At 41.2% G+C, this 15,694-nt stretch overlaps 1 protein-coding gene across 1 annotated transcript; it reads right to left on the minus strand.

Moving 5' to 3' along the window:
* Positions 1 to 4,086: 4,086 nt before the first annotated feature.
* Positions 4,087 to 9,867, minus strand: LOC135445953 (toll-like receptor 7). Its single transcript, XM_064709255.1, has 2 exons — positions 9,733 to 9,867; positions 4,087 to 7,329 (listed from the first exon to the last, which is right to left on the minus strand). Exons 1-2 carry the CDS (start codon positions 9,733 to 9,735, stop codon positions 4,189 to 4,191), a joined length of 3,144 nt encoding a protein of 1,047 aa, XP_064565325.1. The 5' UTR covers positions 9,736 to 9,867; the 3' UTR covers positions 4,087 to 4,188.
* Between the last annotated feature and the right edge of the window lie 5,827 nt (positions 9,868 to 15,694).

Raw genomic sequence — 15,694 nt, forward strand, 5'->3', positions numbered from 1 at the left:
CACACCCAAATTAAAGATTTCTCACCAGATACACATTTGATTCTCCATTTTGGCTATTTTTTTAATTAAATAATCCCATGTATAATAACCTCTAAGTGCTTATAAACTAAAGAATGCACACAAATTCCTTTTAGAAGCTGGATATCCAGATTACCATTTTAATTTCAGCAGCAGCATATGGATTTAGTAGAAACTATTTGACTTCTCTGTGCTTTATTTTTATCACTTATACTTCTAGAGATAATAGATTAATGTGTCTTTTGTATTTGGACACAAAATCTGTCTTCCCAAAATATGAGAATAACTTCCATAGATGTTCAGTGGAGTTCATCCAGAGGCAACTGAGAGTAATTATAATCAAAATTATCTGAATATCTTCATAGTAAATGGAGAAATTTGGCCTGTTGGCTGTTTTTTTTTTTTCAAATGAACAATAGGGTTAATTTCTACAGGCTGATACTTTCAGAACAAGATTGAGGAAATGAAAAGTCAGCGTTAGCCAGAAGACAAAACTTAAGTTCACAGTTCTAGAGGGCCTATTGAACCCCAATGTGATCTACTACACAGTGTGTTTTTAGAGATGCTGTTATAAAGTTCCTTTATGGAATGTTTGCTACATAGCACCCAATTTTATTGCAGAACAAGAGACTAAACAAGCTATGTTGAAATCAGACTTCCTTTGATTTCAGAAGTTCCTTCAATTATAAACTTTTCTCACAGAGGAGGCACCTACAAGTTCCTCATATGTCAGTTCTTAAAAACAGGGAGATCAGAGAGGATTTTACAGTCATATAAATCTGTGCTGTAAGTATAGATGTTTCTTACCACCTTTCAGTAATTCCTATTTTTGTGTCACACTAATAAAAATAATGTAAAGAGCACATTTTTTCTGCCAATTCCAAAATAATGGTAAAAATTCAATTAATTCACCAGTATTCTTCTTCCTTTATCCTCTTTCTGCTTCTTCTATTCCATGTGTGGTTCTTCCAGGCCACATACCAAAATACCAAATCTAGCCATGGCCTGTTACAATTTCTGTAAGGAAGTAGCAATTGATGCAGAGCATTCTTTGGTCATCACAGTGGGTGTTTATAGTACATCAGATACTTTGATGTCCATGTGACGTGGTTATTCAAGATCAACTTGCTGCACATGGAAGCCTGAAGCAGCAGCCACCTAGCCTTCTTGAAAGTGTTCTCAATGCAAACACCTACAGAGTTAAAGGAGAAAAATCATACTTTTGGGTTGCAATTAAAATATTTGCATGTTGCATCCTCTTAAAATCCTGCATTAGGATGAGATATTCATAAAATCTATGATCTCACCTCTGAAGGGAGAATGACACATAGATTTGTTAATGTCACTGTAGAAGTCCGCTTTTAAATTGGCCAAAAATCCATAGTTCCTCCTCCTAAATGACCTCACACCAAATAACAAGCTATATTATCACAACACCCTGATGTACAGAAACCTCAGAACTCTTCAGTAGTTTGTAATTTGGACACAGCTATACCAACCAGGCAAGCAAGTTCCAAGCTCTGCCAGAGAGAATTGCCCAAGTGAGGGGGCACAGCTGTGACAGCTGACCTGAACTGGCCAAAGGGATATCTTGTGCCATAGAATTTCATACCTAGTATATTAAATGGTGGAGTAACACAGAAAGGGATCTGATTGTGGTTTGGAGATGGGTTGTGCATCAGTAAGCAGGTGGTGAGCTATTAATTGTGCATCACTTGTCATTCATGGGTTTTCTTTCTCCCCCTCTGTCTCTCTCTCTTCCTTTTTTCTTACTATTTTTGTTGTTGCAGAACTATATTTTACTTCATTTCCACTACTCAACTGTCCTTATCTCAACCAGCAAGTGCTACATTTCTTTTCTGATTCATCCTCCCCATCCCACCAGGATGGGGAGAAGTGAGTGAGTGATTGTGTAGTGCTTAGTTGCTAGTTGGGGTTAAACCAAAACATCCTCCCAAGTCACTCAGCCTTGCTTTCACTGGCCATACACTTTCTTTTATCTGCCTTAGCTCCAGAGAAAGGTCCCTGGTCAGCCAAGCCAGTCTTCTGCCTCACCAGTTTGACTTCCAGCATTTTGGAATTACATGCTCCCATGCTCAGAAGGTGGTGTTCAAATTTTGACCACAGTGGTAGATCCCAGCATCTTCAAAACCATTTTCTCAAGGGGCCTTACAAACTACTTCCCTGAGCAGCCTGAAGTCTAGTATTCTCACATTCAGAATTTTGCTGGCTATTTTCCTCCTGTCACTAGATATTTTAAATTCAGCTGCTTCATGGTCCAAAATGTCCCCCAATCACTCATTCACTCATGAGACCTTCTTGTTAGCAAGAAACAAATCAACAAACCAAGGAGGATACCTTTCTTAGTCACCTGTCTTAGTATCTGCATCAATTTATACTCATTGCTACTCATCTCATGCCCATCCTGTGCATGCTTCTCAATGGAAGCGGAAAATTATCTATCCTCTCAACATCAGAAAGGCTAAGTGACCTGGCATTCCTGCCCTTTCCAGTGAGACTGAGAAAGAGGATCTGCTGCAAATAGGTATTTTGTGGGGAGGCAGAGGGAGATGGTGCAGGAGTAACTGTGGGATGGAGGTTCCTGTTTCGAGTATTACCTTATGGAGAGAGTCACATTACAATTCATGTTATATTTAGACATACAGATTGTTTAGGCTTACAAACAAAACCACCAGAAATACATATTATTAAAATATAACTCTAAAACTCCCAGTTTTTAATGGCCCTCATCTTTTTCCTACTTCTGTATTCAATCAATAAAAATGTTGTGAAAAATTGAGAAAGAAAAACCTTTCTTATCTGTTATATTATTATATACATTTTTTTATTGTGTTTCTTTGCTTTTCTGTCTTGTGTCAAAAGAAAGTATCAGCCAGAACATTTAGGTGTGGAAATGCAAGTGGCATCTGAAATAAACAAATTTAAAGCAGTTAACAATGACAACATCAACCAGAGATGTCACCAAGACTAGTTGCCAGAAAAGAAAAAGGGCTTTGATCAAGAGAGGAGAAGCTGCCCAGACTACTGCAGACAGAAGCACTCAGCAAGGTGAAATGTGCTGCTTCTCCCAAAACAGACATCATCACATCAAGCAGAGAACCTGCCTCTGTCATGCTTAGAGGTTTAGGCTGCCATTACAAAAGGTTTCATTTGAAATACTCTCATGTGTTCAGTGAGTCTGTACTGTGAAACAGAGTGGGGAACAGACACCGGTGTCTATTTTTCTTCCCTTCTTCAGGATGTCCCTAAAGTCAGACCCATTCCTATATCAAGTGTTTTGTCTCCCATCAGCTGCTGTGGGAGAGGGACCTGCCTGGAGAGCAAGGAGATGAAGGAAGGCTTAAGGCTCCTCTGGAGAACGACAGTACAGCTAAAGAAACAGTGGGAAGGATGCTTTCCTTGTGTGACCTGATCTTACATGCTTTTCACTTCCAAATTCTGTCTAAATTTACTTCTGGGGACAGGTAGTATTCCTCAGGCGCCAGCCCTGGCTAGAGCAGCTAATACCCAAGGTACAGAAAGGGTGGTCACCCCAGGCTTGGGTGGAAAAGGTCCTCAAACTGATATAGTATAACATTAGAGAGGAGCCCTAAAGTCTTCAGGGAGGACCCAGCTCAGACAAAAGCCCAGGACGGAGATGAAAGGCAACGTGAGAAATCTATTTGGAAATTAGCAGTGAATGCATCTGAACTTCTGCTATGCTCTAGTATAGCCGCATGTTCCTCCTTTCTTATCAGCTTTCCCACTTTCCCTTCTTTTTATTTTCCATTCCTGTCTTTGTTGTTCCACCTGCCTTGTGACTATTCCTCTGCCTCTCTGCTGTCCTGCCCCCCCTCCTTGCTTTCACAAAGCAGCCTAGAAGCCCTACAGAACCTGATCTCACACACCTTCCCATTTTAGCACCATCTCCTTCTGTGCAGAGATCAGCGCAAACCAAGGTGAATGTCAACTAAATATCAATTCTGGCAACACTTTTTATTCAATTTGGAATTCTTTGATTTCAAAGTAACTGTGCCTTTCATCTTGGGATATAACATCAAAGAGGTATAACTTCCAGGCTTTGACAGTTTCCACAAACGAGGTTCAGGATCTTTTCTTTAGGATCATTTGATCACGTGCATCATAACAGTATAGACAGGGACAGTAGACCTAAACAGTTTCTTGGAGAAGCTTGTTGTAAGCCTGAGAATTGCTCATAGCTATGGCATTTTTCAGGCACTGCCAGAAGTAGGGCTGAGACTGAGGATTAGTTGGCCATTCCAGGACTGAACTTCTGCACAGCCTCTTCCTCAGACGCACATAGCGGGACTTCTGCAAAACCTTCTCAAGAAATATCAAGATAATGACATCCATTTTTTCATCCAGAAGCCGCTGATGAGCCATATAAAATGTAGTCTTGAAGCGGCCACTTTTAATATATCTGTTGGTCAGCACAAATATGGTCTTTTTGCTCAGCTGAATGCTCTGGGAAAGGTTGTCAAAGACTGGCTGTCCTGGAAGCCAGTCCCTTCCTTCCAAGCATAAATTGAACTGCCTGGCTTTTTGGTTTTCCAGCCTTTCAACCAGCTCTTGCAGCACCCACTCGTTCACAGCTGGGTCTTCACTGTCATAGGCAATAAAGGCGTCATAGCAAGCAGCTGGAGAAGACAAGCGCCGGTAGCCCTTCAGCCTGGCAGTGCAGTAATGGTAGCTGTACCACACATCCCAGAAGTACAGATGGCTCATCACTGGCATCACCATCAAGGCAAGGATGGCTGAAGCTGTCAGAGCATACAGGATCAGATATGATGTGTCCAGTTCACAGGTGTACAGATCCAAGAAAACCACGCTCCTTCCCTTATGTGCCCCTGGGCCAGCACAGGTGACGTCAGTGGCCAGAAGAGGGATGGTCACCTGTGTCCGATTGATCCACCATACGAACCACACAGCCTCACAGTTACACTTGAAAGGATTGCCGTGCAAAAGCAGCATCTCCAGGTTGTTAATGACATTTTCAGGAAAGCTAGATTTCTTAATAACTTCAATCTTGTTTGAGCTGAGGTCCAAGTACCTCAATTTAAAAGCACCTCTGAGAAAATGTTTGGTTAGCATTTGAATGCGATTGTTGCGGAGCATCAGTTCTTGGAGAGATGAAGAGCAATTGGACAGTTCTCGGGGAACATTAGTCAGAAGGTTATTGCTCAGGTCCAGAGTTACTAGGTTCTTCAGAGAGGGGAGGTTTCCCCAGATAAAACTCTTCAGTCGATTATTTGTTAAATTGAGGATCTTGAGACTGGGAGGCATTTCTTCAAAAACACTATGAGGCAAAAAACTGAGCGAGTTGAAGGAAATATCCAGTTCTTCCAGGCGGGTCAGATTCTTGAAGAAGGATAAGTACCTAGAATTTCCATCCACCCATAAAGCATCTAAACGATTTCCTCTGAATTCTAAAATTCGAAGAGATTGACTTTCCATTCCCACATCAATAGTGGTAGAAATGTCATTCTCATTCATCATCAGCTTCCTCAAATGGGCAAGGTTTTTAATAAAACTAAGCAACTGAGTAACACCTTCTGTCATAAAATAATGCTGGTTGTTGCTCAGATCTAGAATTTCTAAAAGTTTTAGTTCTTTGAAAGCTGTTTGGTATAGCAAATCGACTCTGTTGTTAGAAAAATCCAGATATTTCAATTCAGACAAGTAAAAGAATTCACTTCCATTTAAAGTTTGACTTATTGCATTATCTGACAAGTTGAGACATTTGAGGGAGCCAAGTCCCTGGAAGTCCAAGGGGTTTACAAAAAATACATTGTTTCTGCTTAAGTCCAGAGTTTTTCCATAGTTTAGGCAATCTTCCTTAACGAACGACTGGTAGGAAGAAGCTTCTATGTCTTTGGAACGGCAACTTCGCTCATACTCATCATACCTGAAATAATGCATCTCTTGTTGTACTTGCCTGCTGAATTGCTCAACTGAAATGCCAGGATTAGAGCAAAATCCATAGAGGTTGCTTTCCCCGGAAGAAGGAGAAATTTTATTCACTGAGAGGTCAATGAACTTAAGAGCTGGGAATTCTTTAAACACTTTCATATCTGCAACTTTAATAAAATTAGTCCCGAGATCCAACATGGTTAGATTCCTAAGACTGAGCAGTGGATGTAGATCTCGTGCCCTCAGTTCTTTAAAGACATAACCCTTGAGCCTTAGGGTTTCCAGGTTAGAGAGGGAGGAAAATGTCTTAGAAAGATTCAAGTAGGGAGAATACACCTTCAACTCAAAGTTAAAGGACAGATCAAGCTGCACAAGGCTGGGGAGAAATGTCAAGAACTGGGCATCTCCAATCTCCTTCATGAGGAAATTTTGGGAGAGGTCAAGTTCTTTAAGATTCTTGATGTTTTTAAACCAGCTGCTGGGTATGCTCTGAAGAGAGTTACTGTGAAGCCGCAAAATCCTTAAATTTTCCAAGGAGTCAAAAGCTTTTGAATGTATCTGAATTGAGCTCTTGGGACAGGGAATGCAAGGATATGGGGCATCATAGCAACGTGGGCAATTGCCACTTAGGTCAAGAATTTCTAGGTTGGGAAGGCCACTTAAATCCTGTTCTTGAATCTCTTGAATCATGTTGTTGTAAATATACAATTCCTTTAGAGTAGATGACAAATTGGGTGGGACTTGTGTTAAGTTATTGGACTTCAGGGATAGAATTGTTAACCTTTTCAGTGCCAGGAATGCTGTTTCCTCAATTTCAAATGAAACATTGCATGGATTGCGGTAGTAACAGTTCTGTCCAAGATACAATACCTCTATGTTTGCTAGCTCTGAGAAGCTGACTTTTTGGATAGAAAAGATATGGTTTGCTTCCAGGCTCAGCAAGGTTAAAGTAGCAGGAAGTCCTCGGGGTATTCCTCCCAACTGGTTTGCATCCAAATACAATGACTTCAATCTTGTCAGGGCAGCAAAACTGCCATTCTCAATTTTCAGTGGGCTGGTGCACACTTTATTTTTGGGCCCCAGTTTGACAGGCACACAGTTGCATCTGAAGTCAATTTCCTGGAGGTTTTCAAGATGACGAAAGGATGTTGGGTAGATGTGGGGAATATGGTTAATACTCAGAGTAAGGTTGGTGGCGTTTCCAGGGATCCCTCTGGGGACTTCTGTAATGCGCCGGTCGGTGCAGTCCACTGTCACAGTATCTTCTGAAGATTTAACATCACAGGGTAAAGTTTTGGGAAACCAAGCCCCTGACAGCAGCATTGGGAATATGAAGAGCAAGATAAACGGCAATGCATTTGACATCTTTGCACAAGGTACCTAAAACCAAGGAAAAATGGAGGTGTTATTTTAATGTAATGGGAATATTTCATCTATACACTGGGTCAGACTAACGATACATCTAAATTCTGGTTCTTGTCTCACAGTGACCAGGAATGAATATGCAAGCAGCATTAGAAGTTTCAGGAGGCATACACTGGTATTTCCTTTCCTTTTTTTTTTTCCCCAGGGGGCACAGCATTTTATGCATGTGAAGAACATTATGAGACTAATGAAAGAGTGTCTAGCCTAGCCAAATGGCCCCTGATACCCAAGCAATCACCTGTCTCCATCTTTTATGGCGGAGCAATGTACCCCAGGGCCAAGAACATTGGCCAAGGTAAGTGCCCATGGAGCATAGCAGACAGCTGATGGGAAAACCATAGAGGCTCCTTGCACTGCAAGACATTTTGCTCCATCCCCTGGGTACCCTCTTCTGTGAATCTGACAATGCACACCACAGTAGACCATGAAATGCTGGCTGTCACCAGCCATGGACACAGAATCTGCAGTCAGAGAGGGCAATACTGGCAGCCACATCAAAGTCCACCTTTAAAATAAGGAAGGTGCAGGAATGAGACCTACAGCCATGAGATATGCTGTTACATATGTGGTAAGGGGATTTCCATGAGATCTGTGGCTAAGGGCTTACTCTGGGCATGGTGGTGTGCTGAAGTGTGGTACATTATCAGGCAGAAACGGGTAACCCTTTTACCCTCAGTCAGCCAGGTAGAAGAGGAAGTGATGCTAAAGTTTCACAATTCTGTACTTTCCTTGTGCAAGACCTAAAGTCTTTGTAATCGCTTTGTTGCTCTTGGTATCCCTCATTTACATAGAAGGGACTTCTCTCCGTCCCCCATTAAAGGCGGCAGTAACAGGATATTTGACCACAGTCTCGCTTCCACTTCTCCCCAAAAGAAATTTGTATGTTGCCAGTCTAGTGTATTTATTAATTATCCAATAGATTGCATTGTTGGTGAATCTGTGTTCATGGAAGTTCTTATTGAACTAAACCAGACTTGTGGTGAGTAATCAGTAATACTCACAACTGGTGAATCTGCTCAGGAATGAGATGAGGCTTGTAGTGTAAATCAGACTATTGTTGCATCTGGGAACCTGACCAGACTTAGTAGTATTTAATTGGCTCAAATCAAAAATTAAGCTCAAACACACCCAGCCCCTCTGATTTCTGTGGACCAGCTGGAAAGCAAGGGAGGTTATTTTATGCCAAATTGCTACATACTTAATGCAACAGGAGGAAAAGCTAATTAGATTCAACCTTTAAAGATGTGATAATCCAAAATAAACACTGTCCAAGCATTGGAGCATGACATGGGCAAAGTATGATTGCAGTCTATATTGAAGACACAAAACATGAACAAGATTTTCTACATGAACTTGTATGCAGCCATTGCACTCAGACCCTTAATTTTTGGTGCTTACCCAAAAGTAAGTGCTTATTGTCATTAACCTAGGCTGCACTGATATTCAAGAGAGGAAGGAGGAAAGGAAGAGAGAGACTGAGAGATCCCTCTCCAGCTGCTGCTTGGCTCTGAAGATTGAGAGAGCTCTGGCTTACTACACACCAAACAGAGAGTAATACTGCACATTTAGGTGTCTGTAACTAGGTGCAAAGAATCTGAGGTTTGAAAGTCTTTATGAATATACTTGTAAATTTCTCTTGTAGTTCAGTTTTTTTAGGGACCTAAGTGTGGTTGCAGAGCCAGCTTAGCTTTTTGTGCTTCACTTCTTCGTATATTCTCCCCTTTCCTGATATTTTTTTTAATGCATTAGCTATTTGAACTGTATAGAGTTACATTCTGGTGCTGAATCTGACTATCACATGTGTAAAACCTCGCATCCGTTATAGTACCAGAAAAAAACAAAAATACTTCTAAACAAGAGCAAAAAGCAATGCTGTCTTGTGCAATGTCTTTGCAATGAGAGGCTTGCTTAATAGTACAGCTAGAGTACGAGAGCTGTTCTTTTCTCTGTGATCTATGCTTGGCTTTATAAGAAGTTTGAAAAGAACTAATCTACTGATCTTAACTGACATGTGCATAAACTCTTAATGATTTAGGGTATTCTTCAAATATTCAGCAACAGTACAGCTATGTGTTTCTGAAGGAAGATTTTCTGTAAAGGTTCCATGTATTTGTTCATGGGGAGAAAGGCTAGAGGAACACCTCAGAAGTTACAGCAAGTAGAAAATATATCATGCTCATTCTGAAGTACAGGAATACAGATAAATCCTTTCCTTTCATAATTGTCTGCAGCTTCTAACCACAACAGTAAACTGAATCATTTGGAAAACAGAGAAGCAGAATATTTTCTTGAAAATCTTCCACAACAGTTCCAGTCAAAAATGTCTACAAGCAAACTTAAAATAAAAGTTTAACATACCATATTCTTTGCACTTCTAGGTCTGACGGATTAGATTCTGGAAGAAACCATAAACTGGAACAGAAGAGAATAGCATCAAAGTTGTTTCCAGTGGTTCATCTGAGGCGTAGGGAAGAATGTAACATGACATAACCCACTCAAGACAACAGTAATCTACACTGTATCTTCTTTCTTTTCATCTGAACACCAAAGGAACACAACTTCAAAATCCTTAATGAGAGAGTATGAGATTAATCAGCTAGGAGACAAAGGCATCAGGAAAGGGTAATACTCATGTGATCAAGAAAGTTTGCAGAAGCTCAAGTTCCTTTTTTGTTTTTCCTTTTTGAAATGTAAGCTGCATGAAGGGAGACAAAAATTGTTAATTGACATGGAAGTTTAGTAATTTTTATAATTGTTATTTGGGATTTATTTCTGCAGTTACTAGCTTCAAGGATTCAGATCTTTCTAAGGATCACTTGTGCACTAATATGAGCAGACAAATCTCTTAAGCGGAATACTTTATGTAGAGGTCTGGAAGAAATGTCTGTTAAGTGAAAGGAACTTGGGGAAAGGAACCAAAACCAAGACAAAAAGGATAAGGACACAGGTAACTGAACACAAAGAAGTGAAAACTCTGTGGAAGAGAGTGCACAAGTTGGATTGTGAATGATTTTTTTCAGGTAACCAGCCACATCTCTGGTACATGTCACTGGAATAGAAGATGCTTAGTGTCCCCTTTGCTTGCATGAAAGTTTTCTAAAACTCAACATCCAGTCACTCAACCTTGTTATTTTTGACAGGTGCTCCCTCACAATCTATGACTGCAAACTGTGGAAATTTTAATAGCTGTACAGACACTTGGCAGTTTCTTTTGCTCTCAGGTTGATCTTTTTTTTGTTTGTTTTAATATTAGGAACTTGTCAACCAGCTAAGAGCTCAAGGAGTTTCAATTCTATGTAAAATGAAACTGCAGCTTTAGCTGAGTGCTAGTAAAATGCAGAGCCCTCCTTATCTTTATTTAGTTTTTACCTATGAAATGTGGGAAGCTAAATACAGCAATAATTCACTTCAGAGATCGAGGCAGGGTAAATGGAGGGGAGTTTTCAGAAATCCAGGACTTCTGAGCTATAAGTTGAGTTTTAGAGGCACAGGGAGTTACTGGTTTACTGATTTTAAAAGTTCCGCTTCCCCCAGAAGTTACACAAAATCTCTTGCCTGCTCTGAAACACAAAGAAAGTGAAACCAGAAAAGTGCTTCCTACTACATCATGTGTTAGGGGAGGATCTACTGGTATGAGCAAATGTAATTACGGCTGCTGTGAGTGAAGAAAATAATTTAAAATAAAGCAGGAGTCCTTAATTCTCTTAATCCAACATCTATAATTTGATGACAGTTGGCTTGTAATCAGATTGGTGAACACACATTCCCTTTTTTTTTCCCTTTGTCTACAGGAGAATTCCCAGTTCTTAAGTTCATTGCTTTATCTCATTTGTCAAAATCAGGATAAAAATCTTTAAATCTTGATAAGTTTACTTACAGTCTTAAAGTCTTGCTGCAATGTCTTTTCTCTAAAGTGCTGACCCTGATTTCAAGAATAAGGCTACAACTCCATCTATTCATGGTTAATACAGTGTTAAGCATTACGTGGCATAATTTGCCCACAAAAGTATTCAAGAAAGCCAGTTATCTTGCTCAGTGTTTCAAATACATAAGTTGAATTTTCAAACTGAAGTTTCTGATAGGCGTTGCAGAAATGTGTTTGGGAGCACTAAAGATAACAAAAAAAAAGAAAACACAAAACAAAAAAAAATAGAAGGCAGCACGGGAGGAGATTGGCCTACAACAAGGGCAGAGGAAGCACTCAGGGAAGGCTGGTGAGGGAGGACAGGCTGACTGATCTGTGCTAAGAGACTACCCAAACTGCCCAGGGTGCTGATATGTGGCTGAGGGAGCCACTAATACCACAGAAACAGACACTGCCTTTTCTGAAAGCTCAGGCTGCCCCAGGCTACCTCAGTACCAGGCAGGTTAAAATTGTTTGCTCAAAGAAAGGTGCCCAGCACTCTTGTTTTTGAAACTGAGTTACCACTAGGGAGACAGAAGGCCTCCTGGAATAGCTGAAATGAGATGGAGCTATTTTCCAAGTTCTTCAGGGTCAGCACTGCAACTGTGTCCCTTCTGGTTGCCCTTTCCTCACGGGCAGATAAGACAGAGTAGCCACAGATATAATTCCTTCTTTTCCCTGAGGGATGATGAGGAGAAGTGCCAAGGCAATAATGTTGGAAGTGATGGTGCATGGCAATGGAAAAAGTGGTGGCAAATCATAAAACTGGCAGGTTCAGAGGAAGTTTGGCACCTGTAAGTAGGATATCCTCAAATCCTGCTTCTTACTGATGACATTGCTAGCCTTTTTTCATATTTCATGTAGGTAATCCTGCCATGATTTATGAAGGCATCTTCAGTCAAGAGCACTGAAGGAGCACTGGAGCAGCCCCTGCAGGACAACGTGGAACTCAGACACTGCTGGACCCAAACAAATCACATAGCAGGAGAGCAGCTCCATATGAAATAAAGGCTTAAGATTATGGCAGGCAAGCTACTATAACACAGCTCACGTTAGACAAGCATGCATGTCAATTTTTGGAGTTTTAAAGACCGTGAGACATAATTTTTTCATTTAGTTTAGACCTTGATACTGCCTTTTTGACAACTGTGCATGACATTTCTGTCTGTGAGGGCTGCTATTCAGTAGAGCTTATTTTGATTCTAATGTCATGAACTGCACTTGAAATGGATTGACTTCTTGTCTCCCTCTATGTCTGTATATTTATACATGCAAAACACCTACATACAATAGGAATGTATTTTGTATAGTGTATATATTGCATATTATCTATGTAGTTGCAGATACATCATAGAACATAGCACTTGTTTAACCATGTCCAGAGCCCTGCCATTTACAGTGGTTTTACATTTACAAGGCTTCCACTCCCAGCCTTGTGACCTTCCTCCCTGTTTGCTCTGGAGCCTGTCCTGGAGGCAGATTTTCCCTTTGCTTTCACACCACTGTTCTCTGAACCCTACCCCTGCAAGCCTTGGTGGCACCAGGGGTCTCCTCAGAGCTGAGCGGCAGTGGCACATGCCTAATTCTTGCCTTCCCTGAAAAGTCACTTTAGAAGTGAAGTGTTGATGTGTGCCACTGCCACCAGTACACCCTGCTTCAGCCCCTGCTCATGGATTTCATTAATGCTAATTCATGAGGCAAGCAGCCATCACCTGTCACTGAGTGGATCATATATTCATTACCCTTCATCTCATTCTCAGGCCCTGAATGCTCTGTGAACCCAGAAGAAAACCCAGACAAACAGTTTTTTTCTCTCCTCCCTCCCATCCTCAAGGTTCCTGGGCACCAGGTGACTGTTCCCCTCCTTACCGTCCTGGAGGGTCCCAGGCCCCTGGCCACCAGGGCCCCATGGAAGAAGGAGGTGATGTTAGCAGCCCACAGTCCAGAGATCCAACCAGTTAGGAGGCACAAGGGGGGGACCTGAACCAGCACTGCTGCTGGACAGACAGTGAAATCCATCAACCTCCAGTAGCAGGGATGCCTCCACCATTGCTTGCATCCTCTGAGGATGGAGGGAGTGACTTATTCTTTTATATGTTTTGAGAGTCTACTTATAATTGCTACATTGATAGAGCAAACCATGGACTAAGATTCAACTTGATCTGCACAGGGTTCAAGTCACTAATTTTATTATAAATTCTGTATTACACTACTTACAGCTTGTACTATGTTAATTTGTTTTGTAGAAATCCTGTGGCATTTGAATAATAATAATTGATGTGCTATACTAATCATATATAGTGTTAATTGATATGTTATGTAATCATAACATCCTATCAAGAATCCTTTAATTGTAACTACAATATAGCACCATCATAATTTTGCCAAAGACTAGCTCTTCCCTTAGTGTGGATGAAAGCCATCCACTATGAATCCTGCTAAGAGCAGATATCTATGTGTATGCACATGCATGGGGGCACAACATCTAATCTGAGCAGGGAATTCAGCTAGTCTCTATGATTAACCTACTCTGTACAATTTCTTTTATTTTTTGCCTTCTTTTACATTTGCTTAAAAGTATAGCTCAACACAGGCCAGGGAAAGACAGACACGAGTATCCACAATCACATCTCATTTGTCACAACAACCATACTGGATCTGGCTGGGATGGGGCCCATTTTCTCCGTAGCAGCCCTGTGGTACCCTGGCACAGATTGGTGACCAAAACAGTGTGGCTTACACACCAGCATGTGCGTAATCCACACTGTGGGGGAACTTGCAGAGCCTCAAGGCCTTCTCCACTCCTCACACTGGTGAGCAGGCCGTGGGTGAGCCAGAGGCTGGGAGGGGGCACAGCCACAATTATGGAGCTCAGCTGACTAAAGGCATAACTCATGCCATTAAGGTTTTATGCACAGCAATAAAACTGGGGAGGGGTGGCAGGATGTGGATTTAGCAAAAACAGCCATCACTCAGAGGCTAGCTGGGCTCTGGTCCGCTGCCAGGAGGTGGTGAGTGATCACTTTTGCATCATTTGCCTTTTTTCTTTTTCCCTTAACTTATTAGCCTGGCTTTATCTCTACCCAGGAGCTTTATCTGCAACCAAGAGCTGCTCTGAAGCTGATCCTCCCCCCAGCCTGGATGGGTGGGCCTTGGCTGCCAGACACACTCGGCTGCCACTCAGTGCAGGAGGGACCACAGAGCAGGAGCGCTGGCAGCAGACACCTGACAAATGACTGAGAGAGGGACTTGTACAGTGAAACACGCCCAGGTCTCACTCCCCATAGTCACTGCCTCAGAAACAGCCTCTGAGTGTTTGACATTTAAAACCCCTGGAGCCTATGACAAGAGCTTCCAGCAAAGCTGCAAACATCAAATACTCTTACCAAGAAGGCAAAAAATGTGTGCTTGCACTAGGGCAGTGGAATAATTAGAAGTAAGGCTTAAAGACTACATGAACTAAATCCTCCAATTTCTGCTATGCAATGGAGTATAATTTCAGTTATCTCAAAAGAATGCTGCAGAGAGAGGAATGTTTCCCACCAGGCTGAACTGACAGATCTTCAGACCAGAATCTAGGCATGGACCAGGGAGCACAGAGAATTAAACACCAAATCCCTCACCATTTTCTGTTTTCATGGCTTTAAATTCTGTGAAAACAGAGGCAGTTTTTACAGAGCTGTTGGAAGTCACCTGTAACTCTTCAGAAGCATTTGGGTACACATACAGTAAGATTAGTTCTGCAATTATGCTTAGTTCTGCGCTTTCCTCCATCTCATCAAATGCAGTTGAGTGGGTTTGCTTCCAACAATCTGAGAAATACAAATTTCCACTGCTCATGACATGAAACTCAGATTCCCAAGGAAATTTAAACCTTGTGTCCCTTCTGTCAGACCATAAAAAAAAGAAAAGGATGATCTTTTTATGAAGATATTTACCAGTCTGGTGTGATTAACAGTTCATCCTCATGTTCAAGACAGCTGGAGCATGATTTATGAACAAGGTTTGTATGACAGTCAATGTTCTATTTGACTTGTTTTAATGTTTCTCTATTTAACTTGTGCAGGTCACAATCTGCATAAGAAGAGTCTCAAAAGAACAGAAGCCTAAGCAACCTCTTGGCACAAGTAATTTTTGAAGCTTTATTTACAGTACTTGTGCACAGGGAAGGCAAATAATTCAGCACTTTATTTGAAACAAAGATATAAAGCAACTGAACTGATACAGTACATTAAATGCCTTTAGAGTAGTGCTCAGGTGTAAACTTTGGTATAATTATGTGGCCTCCAGACTTCGGGGTTATTAACAACTTAACTGCAAAGTAATCTGGGTTAAATGATCTTGCTTTTAAGAAATTTCTTTACCAAATAAAACAATACTGTTGACTCATTGTGTTATTGTGTTAAAACATAGTTA

The sequence above is a fragment of the Zonotrichia leucophrys genome, chromosome 1 (genome assembly GCF_028769735.1).
Source record: "Zonotrichia leucophrys gambelii isolate GWCS_2022_RI chromosome 1, RI_Zleu_2.0, whole genome shotgun sequence".
Classification (NCBI taxonomy): Eukaryota; Metazoa; Chordata; class Aves; order Passeriformes; family Passerellidae; genus Zonotrichia; species Zonotrichia leucophrys.